General features: G+C 48.0%; 1 protein-coding gene across 1 annotated transcript in view; it reads right to left on the bottom strand.

The window, feature by feature from the left end:
* Positions 1–7,330, bottom strand: part of Anp32e (acidic nuclear phosphoprotein 32 family member E) — a 14,916-nt gene extending 7,586 nt beyond the window's left edge. The window contains exons 1-4 of the mRNA XM_021196952.2: positions 6,960–7,330; positions 2,292–2,441; positions 1,442–1,564; positions 1–94 (exon numbers count right to left, since the gene is read on the bottom strand). Coding sequence (XP_021052611.1) covers positions 1–94; positions 1,442–1,564; positions 2,292–2,441; positions 6,960–7,013 — 421 coding nt within the window. The 5' untranslated portion in view covers positions 7,014–7,330. The remainder of the gene's footprint in view (positions 95–1,441; positions 1,565–2,291; positions 2,442–6,959) is intronic.
* Positions 7,331–10,122: the final 2,792 nt, after the last annotated feature.

Here is a 10,122-nt window from a genome sequence, read left to right as displayed (position 1 = left end):
GTTGCAGCAGTTCAAAAATACTTTCTCTGTAATCTTCCAGGTTTGTGATCTCACAGTTAAACAAGTCAAGACTTTTCAAATTTTTAAGATTTTGCTGAAAAAGTAAAGTTAAAGGTTACAATCAGGATTTTAAACACTGTGTTCTGTTCTTCAGTTTTAATGAAAGATCTGAAAAACATATACTTGAAGCTAAAGAACAACTTTTTGCACTTTTAGGGTTTGTAAGGCCACTCCCCCAGGCACAGGCAGCAGCACCAGTGGAGAAACTTGGGTTTGTCACCGCTGAGTCCCCAGCAGATGTCTTACAACTTAGTTTCTTGCAGACACTCCAGGCATTTTTGCTGACAGAATCTGGGCAGAAATAGGCAACAGCACCCCAAGTGTGCCGGCACACACCATAAACCAGCCAGGGCAGGAAGATCCCAGCCCGGGGCTACCAGGACTTAGTCTCCATCTTTGTCTCCTTCTTTAAGACGGGATAAGGTCCCGTTACATAGCCCAAGCTGGCCCTGAATTCTCAGTTGCTTTAGCCTCCCGAGTGCTGAGGCTACAGGCAGGTACCACCACACTAAGGACAAGAACAAGGACTGGCCATGCCTGGCCATGCAGATTCAATCCCTGGAACCCAGAAAAACCAACGCACACACACGCACTGAGTATCCATTTTCAGTTTTGTATTATTTATCTTTTCCTTCCTATCAGAAAATAAGGAGACAGAATAATTTCCTATACTATCTCAAAATATAGGAAAAAAAAAATAGGTGTTTAAAAAAATACTGAAACTTGAAACCAGAATAAGCAGCCCTGAAGAAAATAAAAGCTAATCATTATATTTGTTACTGATTCAAAAACCTCCTGAACTTTTATTTCTTATGTATTTATTATACATTTTAATTACATTGAGCAGGGAGATGCACATATATTCCCTAAGCATGCATGTGCGTGGCAGAGAATAATTTTCAATCGTGGGTTCTCTCCATGTACCACATGGGTTCCAGGAATCAACTCAGGCCGTCAAGCCGGGTGGATAAGTGCCATTTTGAAATGAGCAGGTTTGAGGCCTTTGTTTGAGACAGGGTCTCTCTACATAACCCTGGCTGTCCTAAAACTCACTATGTAGACAAGGCTGACCTTAAACTCACAGTACTCCACCTGCCTCTACCTCCCAAGGCCTGGGATTAAAGGCAGCACCACCAGGTCTGGCTCAAGGCCTATAATTTTAAGAAAGGGGTCAACTCTACAGCCCAGGCCCCAACTTGGGGCCATTCTTCCTTCCTCTGCCTCAGGACGAGTGCCAAGCCCAGCTGGACATTTTAGTTAAAGAAGCATAGCTATCTGGACCACAAGAGATATTTCAGGAAATCCCAGACTTAAGCAGAAATTAGTGAGAATATGAACAAACCAGATTAAATCAAGCCCAGTGACAACGCCCTCCACTTACCAGAGCTTCTACTGTGCTGAGATCTTTAATTTTGTTTCCACTCAGATTGAGGTAGGTAAGATTTGGACATTTCTCTGCCAGGACTTCCAAGCCTCCAGAAATTATATTGTCACTAAGTTCCAACTACATATTCGACATGGAGAGAAAAACAAAGACTAATGAAGTCAGAGGACCTTTAAAAGCACATCAACTGAAAACAACACTCCGTATTCTCTCCAGCTTCCCCAATTCCCATCTATCTGCAAACAGATCAGAAGCCCACACAGTGGCATATGTGTGGCGCGGCTCCAATTGTATTCATTTGGATTTTCTGATGGGGGCAGTGGTATATATTAAATCTAATTTTATGCCATAAAACAATTCTAATTTAAATTTCTAGGTATTACTGAAACTGATTCCAAAATCCTACAGTTCCCTTTTTTTGTTGTTTGTTTGTTTTTTCCTTTTCTTTGAAACAGGATCTCTGTGTAGATCAGGCTGTCCTGGAACTCAAGAGATCCGCCTGCCTCTGCCTCCCAGATGTGTGAGCCACCTCCCAGTAAATAATGATTTACTTATTTTATGTGCGCTGGTGTTTTGCCTGTATGTATGCATGTCTTTGAGATGGTATTGGATCCCCTGGCACTGGAGTCACATGGAGTTGTGACCAGGAACTGTGTGCTGGGAAATGAACCCAGGTCCTGTAGAAGAGCAGCCACTGAGACAGGGCTCCAGCCCCCTTACTCCCCTTCTTATCTCTAGGAACTTGAAGCTTTCTGGCTGGCAGTTGAAATGGTCTTTTCACTTAACCAAGAACTCCGTCAGCCTAGCTGTGAAAACCACGGTGTCCCCACAGCCAATCCCAGCTCACCTTCCGGAGTTTATTCAGGCTGGGAAGCCGGGCCAAGGAACTCAACTCCACATTGGCCATGCTAAGAAACTCCAGTTCCTTAAAGGTGTCATTCAGGCCTTCGATTTCCCCATTGACACACAAGCANTTATCGAGGACTAACTCTGTCACCTGTTAGAAGAAACAAAATAAAAATTACTTTGCATTAACAACAGACCCTTCGGTGTCTGAGCATTCTAAACACATGAATATAAAAAATACCAATTCTGCTGGTATTTCTGTGGCACACGCCTTTAATCCCAGCACTCGGGAGGCAGAGGCAGACGGATCTCTGAGTTCGAGGCCAGCCTGGTCTACAGAGTAAGTTCCAGGACAGCCAGGGCTACACAGAGAAACCCTGTCTCAAAAAACAAAACAAAACAAACAAACAAACAAAACAAAAACAAAAAACAATCCCAGCCAGGGGTGGTGGCCCCTTTAACACCAGCACTCCGGAGGCAGTGGCAGGAGGGAGGGTCTCTGTGAGTCCCAGGACAAAGGACAACCTAGTCTATATAGTAAGCTGCAGGACGGCCAAGGCTACAAAACAGAGACCCTGTCTCAAAACACGAAAACAAAATCAAAAATGCCAATCCCCACACTGGTTCAGCCGGCACATGAGGTTGTCATCTCAGCTGCTTGGGAATGGTGGGGGAGGGGTCGCTTGCGCACGGAATCTGTGGCAGGCTGGGCATGGAGTAAGGAGGCTGTAATCCCAGCTACTTGGGAGCGGAGGGTCACTTGAGCCATGCAGTCTAAACCTGCCTGAAATGACAGCAAGGTCAATCTCGAAACATTAAGTCCTTACACAGGTCCTTCTGCGTCCTCACCCTAACGCAACTCACTGAGTTAGAGAGAGAGAGAGAGAGAGAGAGAGAGAGAGAGAGAGAGAGAGAGAGAGAGAGAGACTCTGAGACTCGAAGGCATTCTGGAGATTAGCTGGGAAAGAGGATCAGCAGGGTGGAAGGAGCAAGGGAGGGGAAGAGGAATGACAGTAATCACAACATACCATACACACACACACACACACACACACACACACACACACACACGTATGAAAAGTATGAAACGCCAGGCGTGGTGGCACATGACTTTAATCCCAGCACTTGGGAGGCAGAGGCAGGTGGATTTCTGAGTTCAAGGCCAGCCTGGTCTACAAAGTGAGTCTCCAGGACAGCTGGGGCTACACAGAGAAACCCTGTCTCGAAAAACCAAAAAAAAAAAAAAAGTATGAAACACTATATATAATTAACATATACTAAGGAAACTGACTAATGGTGGGCTGAAGAGATGGCTCAGCAGTTAAGAGCACTGGCTACTCTTCTAGGACTTGGGTTAAATTCCCAGCCCCCCAAGCTCACACCTTGTAACCCTAGTTCTACAGGGCTCCTGACACCCTGGCACAGACATACATGCAAGCAAACAACAACAATGAAACCACACATAAACACACATATAAAAACAAAATTAAAAGTATATATTTTAAAAACCCAACTTGATGTGATTTAGCTATCACTGTAAGGTCCTTTCCAACTGACCTTGGACTAACAAGTTCAATGCCTGCTTCAAATCACTGAGGCAGAAAACCAATTGTGAAAAAGGTCCTACTGAGACATGTTTGGACTCTGAGCAGGAGCCACACTATCCTGACCTACACCCCAGAGGAGACACCTGCGCTGCTGGGGAAAGACTCAAAGCTACAAGGGGGGGCTTGAGGCTCATCACTTTTTCTGTTTAAGCCTCTGTATGTTAGGCTGATAAATGCCAGTAGAATCCCAACCTAGTTAACCTTCAGAAATTAGTAGTAGAAAGCTTCTAAGACAGCCCACCTTTGGGGTGTCAACTGAAGATAAAACAATATCCAAAATGTTGTTTCTCCTTCTGCTGCTCAAGCAGCCACATGGACTGTCCCAAGCTTGGAGGCCACATGGACTGTCCCAAGCTTGGAGGGAGGGGGGACTGAACTTCTCTCTTTTTTTTTTTTTCTTTTGTCTTTTCTTTTTGTTTTGAACTTCTTTTCTTAATGCATATGGTTGCATACCTAGGCTTCCCTGAGGCTATCCCAGGGATATCCTTGTACCATTTCTGCTCATTTAAATAATGCCAAAGTTACACTCTAGCAGAGAAGATGACAGTCATTGTCGCCTTTAAATAGACGTTTTTCGCTCTGGGGATAGAGAAGCAGGGAATGAATGCATGTGCACCCTAAGCATGTAGTACCCATGGAAGCCAGAAGGGTGTTGGATAACTGGGACTGGAGTTAGACAGTAGTGAGCTGCCATGTGGGTTCTGGGAAGACCTAGACGGACAGCCAGTGTTTGTAACCCCTGAGCCATCTCTCCGACTCAGAAGGGGATTTCTTATTATCTCTGGGCTGTAAGTTTATTTATTTTTTAAAATGTGTATCCATTTTTCCTCATATGTACCTCATATGTGTCCGGTGCCTTCAGAGGCCAGAAAAGGGAGTTGGACTCCTGGCAGTTAGTTGTGAGCCACCTTGTGAGTGGTGGCTCTTAACCACAGATCTGAGATATAGTAACAAAACTTACCCTGTGCACCTGAATAGATGTAATCACAAAAGCAAACCCTGCTTCTCTATCCCCAGAGCGAAAAACAACGTCTATTTAAAGGCGACAACGACTGCCATCTTCTCTGCTTGAGTGTAACTTTGGCATTATTCAAATGAGCAGAAATGGTACAAGGATATCCCTGGGATAGCCTCAGGGAAGCCTAGGTATGCAAAATGACTTGCAAGACATCACACCATTAGTGCCAGGTAGGGACGGTTTGATTCTTAAGTCTGTTTTGGTTTGGTTTTGTTTTAAGACATGGTCTTTGTGTAACTCTGTCCTGTAACTTGCTCTGTAGACTAGCACGGCCTCTCAGATCCATCCACCTGCCTCTGCCTCCTGAGTGCTGGGATTAATGGCTCATGGGACACTACCACTGACTTGTTCATTTGTTTTGTTTTTTCCAGACAGGGTTTCTCTGTGTAGCCCTGGCTGTCCTGGAACTCACTCTGTAGACCAGGCTGGCCTCAAACCCAGAAATCCGCCTGCCTCTGCTCCCAAGTGCTGGGATTAAAGGTGTGCGCCGCCGCCACCACCACCACCACCCGGCTGATCATTTTTGAGGCAGCTGTAGTCTCACTAGTCCAGGCTGGCCCCAAACTCAAAAAGATGTGCCTGCCTCTGCCTCAGATTAAATGCCTACCACACCAAGCAACTCTTAAGCCTTGGATTCTAGTCTTAACCAGAGACTTTCTAGAATTCTGCAAGAGTTTTGCAGACCTAGCTTCAGAATCCCACCTCTTCAACTTTACTCCTAGTTGCTAATTTGAATTCTAGAATACAACCCAGCTTACGTTTTCCCAAGGATAAAGTAAATAAACGGAAGTTCCTTATAAACTATATAAACTTGACTGTTACCACACCACGCCAAAGGAAAGAGACTGCAAAAAGGCACGTCAAGTAATCCTCCAAACTGAAGGCGAAAGAATGGGGCAGAGGGGACGACCCATTTTTGCTCCACAAGACTTCTGAGAAACTGCTTGTTTTGATTTGCCTTGTTTGACAAGAGTCCCACTTGCAACCAGCGTCTTGCCTCGGCCTCCCTCCCAAGGGCTGGGAATTTCTTGATATGAGAAGTACAGATTTACAGATATACCAGTCACCACGTCCTGCTGACAGCTTTCAACTTTTGAGTTCTTCTAGAATCTTCTAAGAAGCTCTAGAAAACTTCCAGTCCTCCCAGAGATAACCCTCTCAGCAACAATGTTTCCACCACCTCGCTCTCGCCTCCAGTCACCGAAACCCCGCACACGAACCACGAAAATCAACAGGGCTCAGGGACGGGTGGCTCTGCACGATAACCGTGGAGGCCCGGCAGAAGCCCGCCTTTGAGCGGGCGTCAAGGGACCACGGCGGCGCGGACCCCTTGTCCCTCGACTTCACGCCGCGGCCGCTAATCAGCGAGCCTGGTCCCCGCCCGCCGCGGCGGATCTCCAGACCCGCGGACCTGGCGTAAACCGCTAGGGGATCCGACGGCGGAGAGCTCGGGAGCGACGCCTCCGGGGCCCCCTTCAAGCCTCGGGACTCTTCCCTACGACCGCACCGAGCGCAGCGAGGCTCGCACGAGCCTCCCGCTTGCGTAAAAGTCCGCGCGCCACGCGGATCGCGGCCCGCGCCGTCGGGTCCCGGGATTCCGCTGCGGCCCCGGCCCCGGCCCCGGCGCGCGCTGCCCGCGAGCGGGCACGGTCGGAGGGAGCGTGGGGCGCAGATCGGCGCGAGCCCCACGCCCGGGGCCGCGGCCGGCCGAGTGGCGGCGCCGCGGGAAAGTTACACCAACTTCGCAGGTGGCGAGGGCCCGGGGGTCGCGCCCACGCCGCCCGCCCCCGCGAGGCCGGGCCGCCAGTCTGCGAGGACGCCATGGGGCTGAGCCCCCGCGCGCTCACGAAAATGCCCCTAGAAACTTAAGCCCTTCGCCATTTTAAGCACAAGAGCCTGGTGATTTAAAACTTAAAATAAACACCCCGCCCCCACCCCAGTGGGGGCGCGCTTCCCAGCCCGCCCCGCGCACCCACCCGGACCCCCGAAGCCCACCCCTCACGATCCAGGGCGGGAGGGGAAGATGGGGGCTGAGTCATCTCACCTCCTCCGGGGCTCTGTTCTTCAACTCCATGTTAATCTTCTTCTTCATCTCCATGTCCTCCTCCTTTCCCCTCGCCTGCCCTCCCCACTACCCCCAACCCTAAAAAACCTCTAAAGGTCTGGAGATGAATGAAAAGAGACGCAAAGACGAACGCCCACTACCACACGGGTGTGGGAGAGAAAGAAAAGAATAGCAAATGGAGTCCGACGACTTGGGACTAACTCGGCTGCCCCCACCTCCGAGTCCACACACCCGCGCGCGCACACTCGGGCACGCACACACTTTCACACAGAGAAAGTGAGGGAGAGAGACACGCGCGCGCCCGCAGTTCCTTCCCCTTCAATGGCTGCTGCGAGACTGAGCCTCCATGACACGGCACCGCCAACCCCCCCTAGCCTACACTCCACCCACCTCCCAACGGGATTGGTCGAGTCCTTAGCGTCACACGACCCCATTGGGCTAGAGGATTGTCCATTTGTCTTTGGGGGGGGACTTGGACCAGAAACTCAGTGTCTATTGGCTCTGACCAAGCGCGCAGTTAATTCCGATAGGTCCGGGAGGATGTACGTCCCGGAGAAATGATTTTGAATCCCAGCCGCCCCCCTCCTTTTCTTTGTGTGATTGGCGCGCTTTCCCCTTGGTAGTAGGACGGTTTGGGTGTCTGTTGGGTTTGTTTTTGTTTGTTTGGGGTTTTTCTGGCTTCAGGGTTAAAAGGAAGGGAAAAGGCGTCGTTGGGGTCCCCAGGTTGTAAGTGGGTCATGCAACACACTGCAACCAAAGCTTTCGGTGGTCCTAAAGCACAAGCCTTCTGCTCTGCGGTTAAAGTGTAAGCAGGGCGCGAGCGCGAACAGCTTACACTGTTGGTGACACCTCCCGGTCCCGAACTGCTTGTAGAACCAGAGCGTGATAAAGAAGGTATTTTAACTTCCAACATAAAAGGCGGAACGGCTCTGAAAGCAGTTGAGTTTAGCACGTTGAGTCAGAAGCCTTTAAATAAAACTGTCCAGGAGGAGTTGATACTGAGGTCATTTGTCACTGCTGAAAAGTTGGAATATTAGAGCCAGCCGTGGTGGCACACGCCTTTAATCCCAGCACTCTAAGGCATAGTCAGGCAGATCTCTGAATTCCAGGCCAGCCTGGTCTATAGAGCGAGTTCCAGGATTACACAGAAAAGGAGGGGGGGGGGGGACCGGTCTCCAAAGACAAACAAAAAACTTGACACTTTAGAGGAAAAATAACACAGGCCTCTCCTTTCCTACAGGAATCTACTTAAAATGTTCTTTTAAGTGTGAGGGGATGGAGAGGCAGTGGCCTTTAGTAGAAGACCCTGGTTCAATTTCTAGCACCCATGTGGTGGCTCATAATCACCCATAGCTACAATTCCAGGGAATTCAGAAGCATCCTCCAGACTCCACGGGCCACAAGCACAGATGCGCTGCCTGTGCATACTTGCAGGCAAAACACTCAGATACATAAAAACAAAAAACAAACAAACAAAAATCCTGGGTGGTGGCAATGCATACCTTTAATCCCAGCACTTGGGAGGCAGAAGCAGGCAGATTTNTGAATTCAAGGCCAGCCTGGTCTACAAAGTGAGTTCCAGGACAGCCAGGGCTACACAGAGAAACCCTGTCTCAGAAAAAAACAAAAAACAAAAAAAACTTTTTTTTCTGTTTAATATTCCTGTAAGATACATAATGGTACATTCCTTTAATGATAGCCCTCCGAAGGGAGAGAAAGGGGCAGATCCACAGTCATCTACTTAGTAAATCCAAGGCCAGCCTCTGTCTCAAAATAACAATAACAACAAAAACTCTGTAATTATTTCTTTAAGATTCCTTTTTCTCTGTCTCTTGGTTGCCATGTGACCAGCTCCCTGCAATTCCTTCCGTGATGAACTATACCTAGATCTGTGAACTAAAACACATTCTTTCTCCCTTCAAGATAATATTTTTATCTTTTTTGGTGGGAGATGAGAAGTACAAAACAGGGTATCTTCATGTAGCCCTGGCTGTCCTAGAACTCAGTCTGTAGACCAGGCTGGCCTCAAACTCAGATCCGTCTGCCTCTGCCTCCCGAATGCTGAGATCAGAGGCGTGTGCCACGGGGCTAGAGAGACGGTGTAGTGGTTGAGTTATGCTGTGTGTACTTGTTCATTCCGAAGACCCCAGTGGTGCTTCACAACCATCCTTAACGTCAGTTCCAGGGGATTCAGCATTTCTGAGCCCCCAGGAAGAAGCATGCATGTGGGGCACAGCCGCACATGCATAGAAAACACCTACACTCAAAATAATTTTAAAAGGAGGGAGGGGGTACACCACTACCACCTAGTTTGGTTGTGGGGTTTGTTTTGTTTTATGTTTGTTTGTTTTTTAAAGTGGTTGGGTAATTCGAGATTGAGTTTCTTCTGTGTAGCTCTGAGTGTCCTGGAACTCATTCATGTAGACCAGGGTGGCCTTGAACTCACAAAAATCCAATTTTTTTTTTTTTTTTTTTTTTTTGGTTTTTCAAGCCAGTGCTATGTAGAGAACTCATTCATGTAGACCAGGCTGGCCTCGAACTCAGAAATCCACCTGCCTCTGCCTCCCAAATGCTGGGATTAAGCATGCACCACCACGCCCAGCTTGCTATTTTTTATCTTAAAGCTTTTTCCTTAGTTCTGGTTATATTCTGCCACATTTGTTTATATCATTGCTAGGATACTTATCCAAAGACATTCCAGATGATTTGCAGAAGTGGAAGAATTAGCACACATCTCCCATTTATCAGTGTCTCAGGCTAGAGACCTTTACATTTCCAACAGACTCTCCACTCCACCAACCCTTACCCCACCCAGGCACAAACAAATAGGCTTATATTCCATAATAAATAGCCTAAACAATATAGTAGCGCCTCTGTTGTGCACCCAAAGAGTTAGCTGGATTTTGTTGCTTTAATGCTAAGAAAGCTAAAGGAAGCCAAGACACGATGGGGGGAGGGGGACAAGATGGGCGCGCATCTAGTCCTAGCATTCAGGAGGCAGAGGCAGGAGGATCTCTGAGTTCGAGGCCAGCCTGATCTACAGAGTGAGTTCCAAGACAGCCAGGGCTACACAGAGAAAGCCTGTCTCAAAAAGCAAACAAACAAATAAAACTCCCATGGACTTTAAAAAGTCAAATGCTTA

The sequence above is a fragment of the Mus pahari genome, chromosome 4 (assembly GCF_900095145.1).
Source record: "Mus pahari chromosome 4, PAHARI_EIJ_v1.1, whole genome shotgun sequence".
In the NCBI taxonomy this organism is placed as follows: Eukaryota; Metazoa; Chordata; class Mammalia; order Rodentia; family Muridae; genus Mus; species Mus pahari.
Note: the sequence above shows the minus strand (reverse complement) of the source record. Positions and strands in the feature narration are given on the sequence as shown.